At 41.4% G+C, this 19,364-nt stretch overlaps 2 protein-coding genes across 2 annotated transcripts; one reads left to right on the top strand and one right to left on the bottom strand.

Annotated features, from left to right (window-relative positions):
• Positions 1 to 4,290: 4,290 nt before the first annotated feature.
• Positions 4,291 to 7,510, bottom strand: snrpg (small nuclear ribonucleoprotein polypeptide G). The gene is given in 4 exon segments (NM_001171649.1): positions 4,291 to 4,468; positions 5,882 to 6,006; positions 6,815 to 6,837; positions 7,452 to 7,510. Coding segments are annotated over 4 exon segments (231 nt in total). The 5' UTR covers positions 7,484 to 7,510; the 3' UTR covers positions 4,291 to 4,417.
• Positions 7,511 to 7,903: 393 nt separating this feature from the next.
• fam136a (family with sequence similarity 136 member A) lies at positions 7,904 to 12,100 on the top strand. Its single transcript, NM_001016187.2, is given in 3 exon segments — positions 7,904 to 7,995; positions 10,437 to 10,577; positions 11,587 to 12,100. Coding segments are annotated over 3 exon segments (417 nt in total). The 5' UTR covers positions 7,904 to 7,908; the 3' UTR covers positions 11,776 to 12,100.
• The last annotated feature ends 7,264 nt before the right edge of the window (positions 12,101 to 19,364 follow it).

A 19,364-nucleotide genomic window follows, 5' to 3' on the forward strand; every position in this document is an offset into this window, starting at 1 on the left:
TTAGTTACTTTTATACACTTTCATTTTTTTGTGTTCCTGTTCCTTTAATGCTTCCAACTCCAATTGTAGGAACAAGGAACACAGAGCCAGATTTACACAGATCAGCTGGGATTCCCATTGGAGGGTTTCTTGCATTTTAATGCAGCCTCTGGCCCTTGAGATTTTGGGGAAAGTTTTGGAAAAGTTTTATTGTGCAGTATTGCTTTAAGAATACAACCCTGATGTTGCTGGACTACAGCTCCCAGTATGCCTCAGCCTTCATTATATGTAAAATTGTTCTGGGATTTGTAGACCAGCAACAGCTGAGTAAAGTTTGGTTGAGCAGTGCAGCAGGGGTTAGTACCCCTTTAATCTTCTGTGAAGGAATTATTGGTACAAATCCAACTACTGAATAATCACCTTTTCTAAATGTAAGATTAAAAACAAGGCTCATTGACACACCTCACATACCTGTGGTATAATTATGTGAATTCATTTCAGTTCTGCTGTATTTCTTTATTCCTGTGTGACAGTAGTCAGGCACTTTATGACAGTAGCCCACAAGCCAACTAATTTTTCTCGGGGCTCGGGGACTGATAGAAAAGATCATCTGAGACCATTCCCATCAAGGCTGATAAGTGGCCTGGACTGGTAATCTGTGGATTCTGGCAAATGCCAGAGAGGCTGCTGTAAGATGCCATGGACAGTCACTATTTATTGGGCTGGTGGGGGCTGTTAGGGCCTCTGTGTACTTGGAATGCCCATTTTTGAATCCCAGAGCAGCCTGTTTAAAGCTCAGGCAAGTTTCCCACAGTAATGAAATGCCAAATAATCCACCCATCTGGCATGCATCTTGATGTAAACATTGTTTAAGTAAATTATATAGTATATGTATGCTGTGCAATTTATCTTCTGTTTGGAAATGGGATTGTTGCTGATCTGCTAATATTTTTGTTATTTAATAAGAGCCATTTTCCAGGCATGTTACAAAATCATACCTTTGGTACAAAAATGAGTGTTTCAGAGTAATTAATATATTATGTACTGTTCCTCTGCACTGGTAAAAGTTGTGTGTTTGCTTCAGAAACCCTACTATAGTTTATATACACAATGCTGCTGTGTAGCCATGGGGGCAGCCATTCAAACCGAAAAAAGGAGAAAAGACACAATCCCTTTAATATTTCTATGTGCCAGAAACAAATCCACTCAGATGGCAGCTATTTTTCTTGGCTTATCTGCCATTTCCTTTGGGGGTAAAGGTGAATGCAGAAATCCAGGGAAGCTCCTCCTGTAATCATACAGTGACATGCTCAGGGATAAGCAGTCAGCAGACGTCTGTGGTGAGATGAGCTGTGAAGGTTCCGTTTCTAAGGTGAATGGCACACCAGCCTTTTTAGCATTTTTCTAAAAATATAGCAATGATGTATAGAAATCTGTTTTTACATCAGTATTTTGTATCTTACCTGAAAACTTTCACCATTGTTTGAAAGCATAGATTGGAATTTGTGTCTAATAAATCATAAAACATGCAGTGGCAAATTTATTAATAAATCTGTTCAAGATTTTACAGCCATAGTCAAGATTTATGATAAAAAAAACCCTAATTTAAGCAGTCATGATTGCAATGAAACCATTTAATACAAGTATGGGACCTGTTATCCAGAAAGCTCTGAATTACAGGAAAGCCATCTCCCATAGACTTCATTATAACCAAATAATTCTTAAGGAATTTCCTCTGTAATAATAAAACAGTACCTTATTCTTGATCCCAACTAAGATATAATTAATCCTTACTGGAGGCAAAATAGTGCTATTGGGTTTAATTTAAATGATTTATTAGTAGACTTAAGGTATGGAAATCTAAATTACAGTAAGATCCTGAATCTGAAAAATCGCAAGGGTCCCATGCATTCTGGATAATAGATCTCATACCTGTGTTTCATAAATACATACTGCAATTGTGGAAATAAACACTACTGGTTTGGTGATTATACCATTATTGATTCGTAAGCCTTGGTCTGTGAAGCCTGAACTTGCTTACTAATAACAAAACACAACCCCAATTAACTCATATTTGGCCATTAAAGGAGAAGTTAAGGTGAAATCACAGGGAGGGTGCCAAAAGTGAGGCACCCCAAGTGATTGCTCTGCTGTGCAGAGAAACTCAGGCCGGGGCAGTTTCCTGCTAATATGAGCACCGGACCGAGTTATCAGGAAAGTAAATACAGTGACTGTGGGGTGCCTAACTTGGTACCTAGTGATTTCAACCTTTCCTTTAATAAACCAGCCTTTAGATTTTATATATATATATATATATATATATATATATATATATATATATGCGGTTTCAAGTGCAATATGATATGGATCAAATATGTCGTAAATATAAAATGACAAGAAGAGAGTTAATTGAGGGTGTGTTCATATGCTTTTAGAGAGCGAATGGCAGATTTTGACCTGTAAAAAAACTGCCTGAAGCGCATGAAACATGTCAGGATCAGTTTGCTCTACACGGTTCAAAATTTTAATTTTTCTATGATAACATTTTTCACTGCAAGTCACCAGAAGTCCACTGTACAGACAGAGCAGGCAGCCAAACATCTGAAGTTCCTGACAATTATTGGCTGCCTTGTCTAAAATACCAAACTTTCCACTGAATATACAGTCTAATAAAATAAAAAAATTTTTGAAAACCTAAAATACATTTGTTTTCTTTCAACAGACCTGAAATATTTAAAACATATATAAATATATTTTAACCTTGACCAGGGAGTCAGCACAACATCTATATATTAAACTAAAATTTGAGTTTTCCAGAGTAGGCTAGAGTCCTGCACTGGGTTTTGACACAACTCAACACCCACTCCTTGCATGAGCAGTGCTTCTTAAGCCTCACACAACTATTTGCAACCCTAAGCTATGGCTGAAGTGGCATAAAGGCCTTTGAACATTAGAAACACATTCTCTGGAGCAAGGGGATGAGATGGGAGTGGAAGAAGTTAAGTAGCCTGCAAGAGTCCTAAAGCAATGGACTGCCTGTGGGATAAACTGGATGTAGACTATAAGCCAAGCTCTTGTTCCTGTACAAAATATGCTGTTACAAATCAGACTAGATTGAATTAAGCAAAAGTAATGCTAGTTACCATTTCCTTTAATACAACTGGATTACCAAAAGTATCTAGGTATAAGCCTATCCTATATCTTATTCTCAAACCCAAGTGTAATATATGAAGTTGGTCCTCCCTTTGCTAAACTGTTGTTTTATAGCTTCTACAATTAAAGAAGGCTTCCCACTAGATGGTATAGGTACTGGTTTCTATAAAGACAAGAGAATTACAGATTAGGCCTGGCTCACAGCTAGCATTACAGTTCACCCAACAGATATTGATAGGTAGATGGCAGAGCTCAGTGCAGGCCATTCAAACACTGTGAGCTCTGTGCAGAATTGGTTTGCTTAGGTGGAAGTATTTGAATCATGTCCCCATGATTGTGCAGAAGAACTGCACACAAATTAGGAAGAACAGACCTGTCAAAAATGTCATTGTACACTGCAGCATTAAGCAGGCCATACACATTAAGATTTTTAAAAGATCTTTTAGTTATCGTAGGATCAAGCTTATCCTGAAACGATGGCTTAAAAGTACGATTTGACCATTTCAAGTGATATCGTCTAGCTGAAGCTAGGAAAACTACCTGCTTTGGTCCTGCAAAAAACTGGAGAATGGGCACATTTCATTGGTAACAACTACAATTTTAAAACTTGACAGATGTCAGATGAAAAATAGCTAGATGTGCGAACGTTTGGTGCCCACTAACCTTATGATAATTTGACGGATTGTCAGATCGCAATGAAATTGGTTGTTAGGGAGAAAAAAAACCTTAATGTGTATGGCCACCTTTAGTGTTTGCTCTCACTAGTCCAAATCATAAAATTGATGCTTCCTCCAAAAATGTTCCAGACAGATAACATTCTGCTAACATCCACTAACCCAGACTCATCCTATAGACCAACAGTAGTAATATTTACACCATACAAGCTAATGCTTGGCACTGGTGGTTTTATATATATATGGTATATAGCAGTTTACCCATCATAGCCCATGCTCACAACAAATAATTCTAATACTGTTGGTGAGCAACACACAACCTGTGTTTTTGGCCTTACAGAATTATCTTGTAGATTGTAACCCAAAGTATTTATGTCTTAGTCTTCATGGCACATGTGTCTTGTCCCTGTGTATTGTGCAGGCAAACTAACCAATGCTTGCAGAGGTGCATAATGCTCTTTTAAGTAAAATCACAAAGTAGAACTTCTATTTGAAGGCTTTTAATACAAAAAACAAATTCACAGAAGGAATGTAGCATCTTCACTTAACATAAGGGCATTTGCACCAGGAGGAGGAGGAAGGGGCATATTAACAACTGTTATAAATGAAAGCTAAACTCGCTCCAAAGCTTCCAGCATTATAATGCTGTTCCCTCGAATTACCTGTAAAGCAAAAAAAGAAAGGTTAACCACATATATCACCCCTTAATAAATGCAACAAATTCTAATAAGTCTTTTATGAAGGATTCAGGGTTCGGTTGAATCCAAAAATAGTGGATTCAGTACATCCCTAGTGAACACAGAAATCCCACAATGCTGGGCTTAATGGCAATTAACTTAAATGCATGTGGTACATAGCACTGATGTATGTAGCCATGCACTGTGCATATAATAAAACAATGAACTCATCCTACCCAGAAAACATGGGCTAGATCCCTCTCTTTAAACTGGCCATCTTTAAAGTACTAAAGCTGCTCAGCCGATTAGTCATTATTTAATCTGAACTTCACAGAAGCCAATACACTTTGCAATATTAGCTGCTAATAATCTGACCATATTCCACTAAATGCAGCCATACATGCTCAGATTTTGTAGTCTCACGACTGATTTCAGGACAAACTGTATAGCTGGTAGTGTACAAACAATTCTAGATGTAAGAATTTACTAATTGGCCCAACATTCTTAAAAATATCAGTTGGGCAACGATAAGAGTTGGTGTGAAAGTTGTCGTTGAACAGTCGCTTTCTGTGCATATATTGGCAGTACCTGCAGAAGTCAACGAACGCATATGACAAGACCCAAATGTTTGTTGCCAACCCTACATTTTAACCACATAAACACTATGAAAAGTCATGTGCATGCTGTTGGTAAATATAAATACAGGCAAAAGAATACCTTGCTGCAATACCAGCAAGCCAAGGCAACCAGCCACATTACAAACAAGCAGAACTCATTCGTTCACTTGTTGTAATAGCAAATAGCATACCAATATCGATAAAAATTGATGAAAAATACATCACTTCCTGTTTATACTGCTTCCGCCACAAGCTGATATAGCATTGTAGATGCACAATATTACTTTACCTTTTGGCAACAAAATGACGACATCTTTAACGTGCTACTTCTCTGTGGATAACATTGTATGATTAAATGCCATTTGTAAATGTAATTGCTATTGAAAGCAGCATTTGCCGAACTCCTGGTGGTTACTTTTTAAACAATGTTGCAAAAGTCAGTCTCCTTCCCCAAGTCAGGTCTGTCAGTTGGCTGCCTTGTGTTACATTGTTTCAAATGCCAGAGCCACCAGGGCAGAGAATAGAAAAGGACAGACAAACACTGCTTCTAATAGCAATTATATATACAAATAACTCAAAAACCATTACAAATTTGTAATAAATGTATATTGCAAAGCTGAGAATTCTGTTTTCTTTTATTAGGCAAAAAATTATATTTTGCGTTGCGTTGTCCTCAAATGTTAGTTTAAAAATTGGAAAATCTGACCATGAACGGCCACCCTAAATTACACACACAGTAAGGGACCATACAATATATGTTGCAGCTCAGTCTAACACTTACCACCATTCCAATGGTGTTTTGGTGGCCACCCCCTGATATCTCTGTGCACTCATCTATTACAAGGTTCATGAAGGGATCAAAGCCACGCAGAATCCCCTGGACATGTCTCCCACCATTTAACTTCACTGAAAGAAAGAAAAGAAAGGAAATTTGATCAGATGCTTCAAGGTTTTGGTGGTTTACTGGTTTGGGGAGTCACCTGGTACAGTTCCCTTATAACTGCATATATTTATATAGAGTGAGGAACAGCAGTCCTGTATCCTGAATAAATCCTTCATTGCACCATCTCTCTGCTGCTTCTTATTCTAAATAACACTGTTATTTGGCCAAGCACCTGAATAAGGTCCGAGCACAGACCTCATCATATATATTTTTATTTTTTAAAAGAAAACTATACCCCCAGAACGAATACTTAACCAACAGATAGTTTATATTTTGTTAAGTGGCCTATTAAAGAATATTGTCAAACTGGAATATATATTAGTAAATATTGCCCTTTTACATCCTTTCCCTTGAGCCACCATTTAGTGATGGGCTGTGTGCTCCCTCAGAGATCAGCTGACAGGAAATAATGCAGCTCTGACTGTAACAGGGAGTAGTGTGGGAGCAAAAGGCAGAACTCTGCCCATTCATTGGCTGATGGGGCCTAACATGTATGTGTGTCTTGGCTTGTTTGTGTGCACTGTGAATCCTATGATCCCAGGGGGTGGCCCTTAATTCATAAAATGGCAATTTCCTATTTAGTACCACCCGATAGCACATACTACTAAAAAAATAATATTTTTAAGAAAATGGTTTATTTAGATTAATTTAGTTTTACATATGAGCTTGTTTATGAAACATTTTTATAGAGACCTACATTGTTTGGGGGGTATAGTTTTCCTTTATTTTTTTTTCTTTTTACAAGTAGATGGAAAATTTTTCAATACTTACAAGACAGTTTCTTGTCCATGAACCTAAAAGTAAAAAGTACACAACATTTAAATACATTATATTATAATAATAACTCAACAAGACCTAATCACCTGTGCTCAGATCACTAGACTAGGGACCCAAGAGAAGCCAATGCAGTTCCCTTATAGGGTTAGTATCAGGCATAAGAGCTACTTCACTCTTCCCAGAGATCCATGTGCACATTATGAAATACTAGAATCCTTAATGAATCCTATGACTGCGACTGATGTAGTTGGCCAGCTTGGAGTATATTGCAATATATGGGCAATCAATCAGTTTGACCACAAAATATAATTGGAAGATATGTGGGAATCGAAAAGATCCCCATTTCTTTCTGTGTGAATGATGTGGTTGCAGCCTCCATGCTCCAAAACGGGCCATTCAACATGAAACAGCGCAATGGAGGCTGCAGGTTTGGGTGTATGTTCCCCGGCTACAGCCTAAGCCGCCCCTCCGCTCTGCCCCTCACTTGCCCTCCGCTCTGCCCCTCACTGCCCCCTCCGCTCTGCCCCTCACTTGCCCCCTCCGCTCTGCCCCTCACTTGCCCCCTCCGCTCTGCCCCTCACTTGCCCCCTCCGCTCTGCCCCTCACTGCCCCCCCCCGGGCCGTTCCTTACTTCTTCAGCTCGGGCGGGTGCGCTTTGCTCATTTTCGTTCCTCGTGTACAAAGCCCCGGTCGCTGCCGCCAAGTAACGCAGTCGCCTTAATGTGACGTAAGCACGTCTTACGTGTATGCGCTTCCCCGCCCACCCCCACGGTCGCTATGACGACCACCAAAGAATACAAAGGAGACGCGTTAGCCGGCTTTAGTTGGGCTAAATATAACATTGTGTATCAAATATTAAAGTATATAAGAAATATTGCAAATTTGATTACATATATACGTTTTCCCTGATTGGTTATAGAAGAATTTAACAAAAACTTGGGGCTATGGAAGCTAGTCGGTCAGCTTAGATGTCTGCCGCAAAACAACGTAGATGCCGTAGAGTTAGAGTAAGGGCAAGCCGTAACCGGAAGGGTATGTGTAAGGGCGGAAGAGAGGTGCGTTGCCCTTGGAGCACACGCTTGTCAGACATGGCAGAGGAACAGCAGAACCGGCTTCAAAATGCGATAGACACTATGGTGAAGAGCTTGGAAAGGGACAACATTAGGAAAATGCAGGTACCATAGTCTGGTGTAATTAGTCTTATGTCATAGGGCGTTACAGCCCATCTTCCATTACTTCTTTTATTATACTCTGCTGCCATTCAAAGTCCCCCTGGGGTAGCACTCCCATGCACTTGAATGGAAGGGGCACAAATGCCTGGGGGTCCAATAGGAATTGGTCATTTTTAATGTACAGGACTAATGGCTGTGGGATGCCTTATATACCAGGTTTTACTTGTCCTTTAATATAACATACTAGTTTTCCTGCTACATTTGCTTAGCACAGGGACTTATCTTTCTGTTCAGGTTTCTGTTCCTTACCATTAAACCGCAAGTACTGTTGCTGCAAACTTCATCAGAAATGGGTAGGGCAAAAAGAAACTGGGGCAAAAAGAAACTGGGGCAAAAAGAAACTGGGGGAAAAAGAAACTGGGGGAAAAAGAAACTGGGGCAAAAAGAAACTGGGGGAAAAAGAAACTGGGGCAAAAAGTTCAAATGAGTAAAACTTATGTTTGAAAGCCACAGTGTGGCCCAAGCCTCTTAGCAAAGGAAATCTATACCCCAGACAATGTAGGTCTCTATAAAAATATATTGCATAAACAGCTCAGATGTAAAACCCTGCATCTTCTAAATAAATTGCATGAAAATATACTTCTTTTAGTAGCACGTGCTATTGGGTAATCCTACATAGAAAATTGCCATTTTATATATTAAGGGCCTCCTGCTATTGTAGCACACAAACACACCAAGGGCATGCACTGAATCCGGGATTCGGTGCAGGATTAAGTCTAATCCAAGGTCCTGGCCGAACCAAATCCGAATTTTTAAAAACACCTGTCTTTTTGTCACACTCTGCGTGGGGTTCTCTTTAACCCTTACTTGCCTTAATTTGTATGTACAAATTTGGTTTGGAATTCGGTCAAATCTTTAACAAAGGATCCAGGGTTCGGCCAAATCTGAAAATAGTGAATTTGGTGCATCCCTATATACATATATTTTAATGTTGAAATTGTTTAATAGGCCACTTAATATGATCTGTTGGATATATATATATATACACTACGAGAATAACCATCACAAAAACCAAAAGTGTGTTTCTATATGCATCCAAAATAGAGACCCCCAAGTATAAAACAGTAGCTCATCAGTATTACCTTGGGTCTGGGATGTTGGTGTTTTCATAGGGGTTTGCAATTTATATCTGTGTCACACGACTGTGTTAATGCCCCCCATAACCATAACCAAAGCCAATGGGAAAATAATCTGCATGCAGAAAGTTTGTTCCTATGAGACAGGACCCCCAGCCTTCTTCTCTGGGACACTGTTGCAGATGCAGGGTCTGTAGCTGGTTCAGGGGATCATATTTTATTTATTCATAGTTCATGAATGGCCTCTAGCTGGCTTGGGATGTTTTATCCACTTCAGGTGATCAGGTGACTTGCAGGATGTTTATAATTGTTGACAATTTGATCAACCTTTGGAGCACAGAATGTGAATGTGGCAATAGTACATGGCAAATAAAATGTCAGGACATACACAAATAAATTGCTTAAACCAGTGCTATCCAGCTTGTGTTGTGGGACAGTGATTTTGTCATACTGGTATGGGACCCCTTATCCGGAAACCCATTATCCAGAAAGTTCCAAATTACGGAAAGCCCATCTCCCACAGACTCAATTTTAATCAAATAATTCACATTTTTAAAAATGATTTCCTTTTACTCTGTAATAATAAAACAGTACCTTGTATTTGATCCCAACTAAGATATAATTAATCCTTATTAGAGCCAAAAACAATACATTAAGGTTTAAATACTGTTAATAATTTTCTTAGTAGACTTAAGGTAGGAGATCTGAATTACGGAAAGACCCCTTATCTGGAAAACCCCATTCTGGATAATGGGTCCCATACCTGTACAAACACCTTCTGAGCCATAGGGCAGGGCAGGATCCATCATTATCCCTCAAAGGGCCACACTGAGCTCCCAGGCTTATATTTGAACAGCTTTGATGAAATGCATATACTTTTTAATTTCCATACTGCTGGAGCATGAAGTGAGTGTGTAATAGGCCAACATGTGCACTGGGAAAGCAGTGATGCCTCACAGCAGTGACCAGCAGGCTCCAAATACACATATCTGTGCAGCAGTGGGCCCCCAGCATTTGTACCATTATAGCAGGGACTCAGGCTTAGAAAAGCAGACTCTGCGAACTGGATGCATTAATACATAGCAATGACCTCCAATTCTGACTTGCACCCAATCAGCTGGGCTCATGTAGCCCTGCTCCAGATTTTACTCAGTTGTGTGACACATTTACACAATGCTTTGCAGAGATTGTTCCTTATTGTATTTATATGTGTTACTGTAAGTGGTACCTACCATGAATGGCTCCACGTTCTCTAGTGATGGTGCCTTGGGCAGCGGGTCTCAGTCACTAACCAGCAGTACTTTGCAGGGGAAGATGTTCCGGTGCAGCGCGCAGTGCTGTGAGGATAATGGCGCTTCCATGCAGCAGGTGCATCACTGTATAGAGCGCTGTCACACGCCTCTCGCTCAAGCACAGAGTCTGGTCACCAACGAGCTGGAGAGGTTTCAGGTGAGTAGCACAAATCTCCCATTGATGTGGCGTGTCTTTCCCTTGCTCCCACATAAAGTACCTGTTTAATATCTGAATTTTGGTAACTGCTATAGCCATTTTGTGCAGTAATGGTACAAATATACATTACAGTTAGAATGTTGCATTGAAGACACAGTGGGCAGCAGCACGGAAAAATGGAAATTTACTTAGCATTTTACACTTCCTGCTCAGAAACAAGGGGAGTACCATAATAAGGCACAGTGAGATGGGATCATTTTCATACAGACCAATGATGTAGTTCAAGAATCAGATTCAATATACTCTATTGCCACTAGAGGGAGACAAAGTTCTTTTAAATAAAAAATAAAGCAACAGAGCAGAACAGTGAAAAGACACTAGGGCTTATTTATGTCCGCAAGTGCAGTTGTGGTCCCCACAATTTCCCCACAGTTATTTGCACGTAAAACCACTTGGACAATGTGCTCCTTGCACTTCCATATAATTGCACTCTGCGCTCAGCCCATCCTCCCTTCTGTTCTCAATGATGCGCTGCTGCACCTATGGACATTGAGGAACCCTGGAGCTACCACCACTGCCTGACCAGGGTCAGTAGACATAGTACACTTGCGAAGGATCGGGTGCAGGTGTTACACAACGTAAATGATGCCAGACAAACTTCTGTGCAGTTGTGTCTGATTTGCAACTAAATGCTTGCACAGTTGCTGTAGAAATGCAGAATTAAATGCAATTCCGTTAGGTGCAGCACAGTTGCACCAAGCACATTGTTCCCTTGTGACCACAGTGATGCTGGAATTCTGGGGGAAAATGTTGCATTGTGGGAATAAAATGGCGATGGCAGTAGAAATTTCCCTTTGCTTACTGTACTTACGGGTGTACATGTGCTCTACTGTGTATATGCACCATAGTGGGGTGCAGTTGTGAGATTTAGGGAGGCATGTATATTCATATAGGAAATCTTAACCCTGACCAAATCTTAATGCAGCCATACCACCTTTATTTCCTACAGAACCGTCTCGCCCGCTGTACCATGCACTGCAACGATAAAGCTAAAGATTCCTTTGACTCTGGGAGCAAAGAAGCCCAAGTGAAAGCCCAGCTGGAGGGCTGTGTCATTAAATGTGCAGAGGAGCACATGAACCTCATTCCCAGTATGACCAAGAAGCTGAAGGATGCCTTAGCGCAGGCTGACAAATGACGTTGTCAAGGTCGAATTTCAATGGAAAGGCAATGTGGCTAGAGACATTCCAACAGTCTTGGGTGCTGCTTGAGAGCACCCATAAGCCCTAGCATGGCACGGGAGTTCGGTTAGAAATATTCTGTGACTTTGTTGGAGGTGGCATCAGTTAAACAATAGGAAGAGATCCTTCCTTGAAAAAACCAGCTGGCTGACCAGTTACCTGACTAAGCAAGACAAGATGGCTGCACAATTACAGAACTGTCATTGCGGACTTCTTCTACTGCCCAAGGCCTGTGTTGTTTAAAACTTTATTGAATATTAAAAAAATTATAAAAACTGGTAACAAATGGGTGTTTTCACTTTTATTGTCATTATTAAATTTCACCCTGAACTTTTGATCTCTTGTTAATACATTGCACTTCAATTGACTTGGGTCATTTCTGAAGTACTAGGGAAACAGACTTAAAGGCAAGGTTGTGCCAGTACAGTCACTGTAAAGCCAAGCCTAAAAGTCATTGCACTTTGGTACAGCCAGAGAAAAACCACATGACTTCTTTCTAGCTTTTTTTAGACTTTCTGAATGAGGCTGTGGATTGGTTGAATCACTAACCTACACTAAAGGGGTTCTCCATCCAAATATGGTTGGTATGCCTTCTTGCATAAGGAAAGAAAACTCTATATTTTTATGCACCTTTATTATCCTGATCCCAGAGCCAAAGAACATAAAGTAGTAAATTCGGGATCCAATGCTACAACACGTGGCTCTTTAATTTGCATGTCATTGATCCAATTGGCTAAAGTGTGCCAGCCAATCAGATGACTCATTGCACGTGCACCTTCCTTTCAGTTAATCTGCATATATCTCTTTTCAACAGGGGGCAGAAATGGGAAACCAAGCTGGATAAGGAATTCAAGGTTCATTCAGCCGGCAAAGAGCATCCGAAGGGCTAAAAATGAGAGATTTTCTGAGGTTTCTAATGTTTTTCCTAACAAGAACCAGCCCTCTTTCTTTCTCCTGACAATTTCCTCGACTACCGATGTGCAGGTGGCACTGCTGTAACATAATTCATTCATATTAAGAGTAAACATTCCATTTAATATCTTCAAATCTTGAAAAAAAAAACGAATGAATGTAGTTTGCAAAAGTTCTTAGAATAGCACGCTCATCAATTTTACATTCACTTATTTTAATGTCAACTTATCCACTAAGGACCCCACTAAGAACCAGGGCAGGCCACAAAGGCCCAGGCCTAGGGCGGCAATGATATGGGGGTGGCATGCTGCCTGTTGGTCGCATCTGCATTGGGGACTGGATGGGAGTTTTACAGCTGTTTAAATCTCCTGCCCACTCAGTCCCCAGTGCAGCCAGGCACTAAGGGAAATGGTAGGGAGGAGTGAGCGCACCGGAGACAGGGGAGGGTGCCACAAGTAAATCCGGCCCTGCTAAGAACCCTATTCCATGTAGAGAATGTGCCACTGACAAAGCACCCTCTGTACCCAATCCTGTAGCCAGGTTCCTATACATGTACAAACAACATTGCCAGGATCAACAGAACTTAGTTCAGAAAGCAGTTATCTACAATGCACTGGATTAAAACCTATAGCAAAATCCAAATAGATCACATCTACTGCACCCCCACTGCTCAACTTTCTACTTATTGCATCATGAACACCAGTTACTTTGGTTTGCCATGATCTGTCTCTCATAAAGCTATGCTAATTGCTACTTATGATGCCATTCTCCAGAACAGAATATGGTGCTCCATATGCCTCTGCGTAGGATCCTATAAAAGATTGGATCAACCAACCCACCCCGCCCCCCCACCGGCCAGGGAACAGGTCTGCTTCTTCTATACTTAACAGCAGTGGTCAGTCCAACAGTATTGGACCTTTACACCATGCTAATGTTAGGGGGTTTTTGTGTAGTTGCTCACCCTTAGCAATACATGTGCCCAAATAATAGCTTTTATGTTGGCGTTGCTTTTAGGGACACTTTGGAACTCAGAAGGACCTGATTTTAACTTTGTAACACATAGGGTGTCCAAATTTTGGGCTATATTGTATGCCTTGATATTGTTAGCCATATATATATATATATATATATCTATGGTAATACAGTTCTGTTTTATTCTGAGTTTAACATGAATGTTGCTGGGATAAAGATTTTAATGTTGTGGCTTTTTGTTATTTTTTTAGGTCTATCTACGGTGTCTAATGCGCTGACAGTAGTGCGCACACACATTCATAGTGACTGATACACACACTTGCACATTGATATCATACACTAGTACCATGTTACAAAGCCCTTTGATCTCCCATTTATATCTACAGGTTTCCATTCAAGATTATGCCCCAGAAAATGGTATTATAAGTAGGGATCACAATGCCTTTATCCTTCGATAGATCATGGCAAACTCATTAACAAGCATTTAATGCTGTAGTAAGCAGGAGGCTGTAGGCCAAACATGCCTTGATGGAGAGGAGGAAAGTTCTGCAGTGCATGATGTTACTTGAGCAGCAGCAGCAGAGACAGTAAGTAGTTCCCAGTTGAATGCAGGGCCGGCAGTAGGTTACTTATTATCTAGAAGACACCTGTGTCTGGGTTTGATTCAGCCTCTTCTTCCTGACTGTTGAAACCCATAGGGACGCTTCCTTGTGCATAGATCATTCTGAGACACATCAGCGTTAGTCATAGCTGCCAGGAATTTATACTCAAACATCGCTCATGCTTCTTAGCCACAAGGGCCCACTAAGGTGCTTAGAGCCAAGGGATCTACTCTGAAACCATCCATGCCCAGCATTCAGTGCGAGGGTTGAAAGATTGAAATATCTGTATGTGTAATGTGTATATTATCTATATATATATATATATATATATATCTACACATACAGGTATGGGATCCCTTATATGGAAACCTGTTCCAGAATTACGGGAAGTCCATCTCCCATAGATTCCATTTTAATCAAATAATTCTTATTTTTAAAAATGATTTCTTTTTTCTCTGTAATAATAAAACATTACCTTGTACTCGATCCTAAGATATAATGAATCCTTATTAGAGGTAGAACAATCTTAATGGTTTTATTTAATATTTAGATGATTTTCTAGCGGACAAATTATGGTGATCCAAATTACGGAAAGATCCGTAAAAAAAAAAAAACCCAGGTCCTGAGCATTCTGGATAACAGGTCCCATAGCTGTATTACCTGCGCTGGAACAACCTACAAAGATTTGACTTGGCCTATTGGTTGTAGAAAACGGCACAGATATGCTACTGATCTAAGATGGTATAAAACCAGATTTGCCATGGTTACAAAAATGCTCAAAAATTCAAGTTGATATTTGTTCTGTCTGGCAGACACGCACTGGCAATCTGTGGGTTATGGTAAATGCCAGAGGGCTGCTGTAAGATGCCATAGACTAGGGTTCCCCAACCTTTCTTACTCGTGAGCCACAGTCAAATATAAAAAGACTTGGGGAGCAACACAAGCACCATAAAAGTTCATGGAGGTGCCAAATAAGGGCTGTGATTGGCTATTAGGCAGCCTCTATGCACACTATCAGCTTACAGGGGGCTTTATTTGGTAGTAAATCTTGTTTTTATTCAACCAAAATTTGCCACCAAGTCAGGAATTCAAAAATAACTACCTGGTTTGGGGGCACTGAGAGCAACACCCAAGGGGTTGGTGAGCAACATGTTGCCCCCGAGCCACTGATTGGGAATCACTGCCATAGGCACTCACTATTTATTGGGCCTGTGGGGGGGGCTGTTTGTGTATTTTAAAAGCCGGGACCTAATGAATCCCAGTCTGGACCTGCTGTCCTCCATTTGGGCATTCTAAATAGCTGGAAAAGTCTACGGACACCACTGACACACTCTCCCTCAACAATGTTCCCCTGCTCTTGTTATTAGAATGGGACTCAAGTTTCTATTTTAAAGAGAGAATGCAGGTTGGCAACCTTTATATTTTCACAGAGCAATGGGGGCAAAAAAAAGATGTGCACGTGGCCATGACCCATGAATGCATGCAGCAGAGTCTGGGAATCTGGCCTGGAGCAGAGGGAAGTGCATGCCATAGAGAACGGGGAAACAGGTTCTGCAGGCTCAGCAATGGTGCCAAAAAGGCATACAAAGATTAATGAGTATCCCTGTGGCACTAAAATGATTCATTGCAGCCTATGTAAGTTTCCTTATTTAGCACCTATTAGTATGCTGCCTGACACCGGTTATTTACAACAATACAGCTAATAAATATAAGAGACAGAATTACTAATCCCATAGGAAAACTCAAGGTACAGGTTCCTGCCCCTCAAAGACCTCACAGACTAACATTTAGTGACATACAGTATTTATCATGGAATTCTGTCAAAATGATGTATTCACTGTCTACAGAAAATTGTTTTATATGCAATTTGTTCCAAAGACACCATGTCAAGCAATCACTCCTGAAACAGATGTTTGGCCTTGGAAAATATGAGTCTGTATATCAGCAATAAAAATGACTAGACCCCCGTGCCAGCCCGTCAGTTTTTACTTGCATTTAAAAATCTAGGTGCTTGGTACATAATGATATGATACATAATTGCTATTGCGCCTGCAAGCACAGCCACACTAAAAGGGTGCCCCCTACAGGATGTGTTGAGTCTAGGGACACTAACAAAGGGGCCAACAGCTCTCAGCACTAGAAATAATTTAAGGAAAATAAGTAATGTCTTGTAGCAAAAAATTACATATTTACTAAGGTAAAAGTATTATATCTGGAAGCTTTTATGGCAATGAAGGCCCCTTTTTCAGGCCAAAGTACATATCTGTTACATTATCAGGGTTCAGTTTGTGCCAACTGGACTGGGCCGGTGGAACACTGGAAAAAAACCCACACCTAATCCCTGTCAACGGACTCCCACTGATCTTCCTCTCCTGATTGTGCCAAAGATAAATACGTGTGCTTGGGGGGTGGGGTGCCCTGGGCCGACAGCCCTGGTGGGCAATGCACACACCAGTCTGTCCCTGTGAGAGAGGGAACAAGGAGTGAAACTGGAAGTCTCCCTTACTGGAAGTATGACTCTAATTGCCTAGCCACACTGTTATTTCCTAGACCAGTGATTTCCAAACCAGTGGCTTGAAAACAACATGTTGCTTCCCAATCTGTTGGATGTTGCTCCCAGTGGCCTCAAAGAAGGTGTTTATTTTGGAATTCCTTTAGTTGCAAAAAACCATGAGTGCCAAACAGAACCTCCTGTCAGTCCACATAGGGGCTACAAATAGCCAATTACTGCCCATATTTGGCACCCCAGAGCTGGTGTTGCTCTCCAACCTTTTTTACATTAGAATGTGGCTCAAGGGTAAAAAAGGGTAAAAGAGGTTTGGGGGTTCCCTTCTATCCTCAAAGGGGGACAGGAATAATCATGGGCTTTTTGGAATTGATGCAACTGCCATGTGTCTGGTTTCTCTGCAAATGATTACAGGTTGAGAGGAGTGTGTGTAAGCCTTAGTGGTCACACAGTGTGCTGTACAACTTAGTTGTGGTTCTGCCTCTGCTCCTACTCTAACACTGGGAGCAATCTAAAGATTGAAACAGGTCTGCCTAAATACCATACTGGAGACCATTAAAGAATGGAATAAAGGACCAGGTCCTCCTATTGTTACTATGGTTTAGGACACTTTAGCCAGACAGAGCATACATCTTGCACCCTGGGCTGCAAAGAGCTGAATTTCCATTGTGCAGCACATCTAAAATGATTAGGTCTGGGGCACCCCATTCTAGACTACTAGACCATTTCAGGGTAACAATGGGAGGACCTGGTCATTCATTCTATACTTAAATGGTCTTTAATAGGTCTTTAGTATCTCGCCTGGGCAGACCAGTTTTCTGACCTAGGATATATTTATTCATTGACTACATTCGCTGGATGTCAATTTATGTCTAGTTATGTTTGGGTACTGTTATGCATAAGTAATATCAATCTTTAGATCTATCACTCCCAGTGTTAGTGTAGGAACACAAGCAGAACCACAGCTGAGTAGATAGGAGTTTGTACCACACATTGCGTGACCACTAAGGCTTACACACACCCCTCTCAGTCTGTATCACTTCCAGAGAAACCAGACACATGACAGTTGCATCAATTCCAAAAAGCCCATGACCATTCCAGTTTTGGTTGCTGGGGACCAGCTATCCTTCCTGCATCTAAGCAGTGATTAATCTGTGTGTGTGTGTGTGAAAAGGGAGGCTTCAGTCTGCATAATTTCCTCTGTGGAATGTAATTACAGACTATAGGAATGGTATGTCGCCTTTGCCTGGACCTGAACTTAGGTGTGGTACATCTCTAAATCTGACCCGTTCTGTCTAGCTCCTACAGCTCAGCAGGAACATGGATTCACCTGGTTCCTTTCAGTGTATGAATGATCCCTGTGTGCCACCCTTTACAGTAAATTTGATATCTTCCCTTCTATCCTCAGACCAGGAACCCTGGGTTAGGCATGAAGTACCCATATATTTATCATTATATTTTGTAGTCAGATCCTGGAAATTGTAGCTTAGTAGCACATTGGACATTCCCGCTTTGGTTCCTTAGGTGCAGGAACAGGTCCATACTGGGATTCAAAATAGGCCCTGGCATTTCACAGGCACAGAGGCCCAAACAGCCCCCCACCAGCCCACTAAATAATGACTTTCTATGGCATCTTACAGTGGCCTCTCTGGCATTTGGCAGCAGGGTCAGACTGGGCCGGCCTAACACTCGTGAAAAACCTGGTGGGCCCTGCCAACCCAGACAAGATCCCCACAGGCACTCCCCCCACTTACCTCCCTTCCCCAATTGTGCCTAGGTAAGTTTTTGATGTGTGTGTGTGTGGAGGGGCTGGGGTTATGCGCAGGCGGCTGGGGCCCCTGGGGTTGTAGCCCCAGTCTGACCCTGTTTGCCAGAACAAGGGGACTAAGCATCTTACCAATGACTTCCTCTAGCCAACAAGAAATTGACACAGGTATTGAACCAATTATTCCCCCAAATCAGATGTTAAAGCCCACTCTATGAACTGTGCCGCCCATTCTCTAGCAGACACTGCGAGAAGTGTATAAACACCACATTATGTGTTGCAGGACACCTACTGCTAAAAGGAGAACTATAAATTTGTTTTTCCTGTATCATTTTTCAAGGAAAATAAAATAAGGGGATTGTATACAATTTTTTATATTGCCCCTCCCCAGGTTCTATGAAGGTTTTAGCTTCACCTTTGCTGCATGTGCATGCCCTATGCTGCCTGTGTGTGCCATACTCTGCCTACCATATGCTGCCTGTGTGTGCCATTCTCTGCCTGCCCTATGCTGCCTGTGTATGCCATACTCTGCCTGCCCTATGCTGCCTGTGTGTGCCTTACTCTGCCTGCCCTATGCTGCCTGTGTGTGCCATACTCTGCCTGCCCTATGCTGCCTGTGTGTGCCATACTCTGCCTGCCCTATACTGCCTGTGTGTGCCATACTCTGCCTGCCCTATGCTGCCTGTTTGGGCCATACTCTGCCTGTCCTATGCTGCCTGTTTGTGCCATACTCTGCCTGCCCTATGCTGCCTGTGTGTGCCATACTCTGCCTGCCCTATGCTGCCTGTG

The sequence above is a fragment of the Xenopus tropicalis genome, chromosome 3 (genome assembly GCF_000004195.4).
Source record: "Xenopus tropicalis strain Nigerian chromosome 3, UCB_Xtro_10.0, whole genome shotgun sequence".
Taxonomy (NCBI): Eukaryota; Metazoa; Chordata; class Amphibia; order Anura; family Pipidae; genus Xenopus; species Xenopus tropicalis.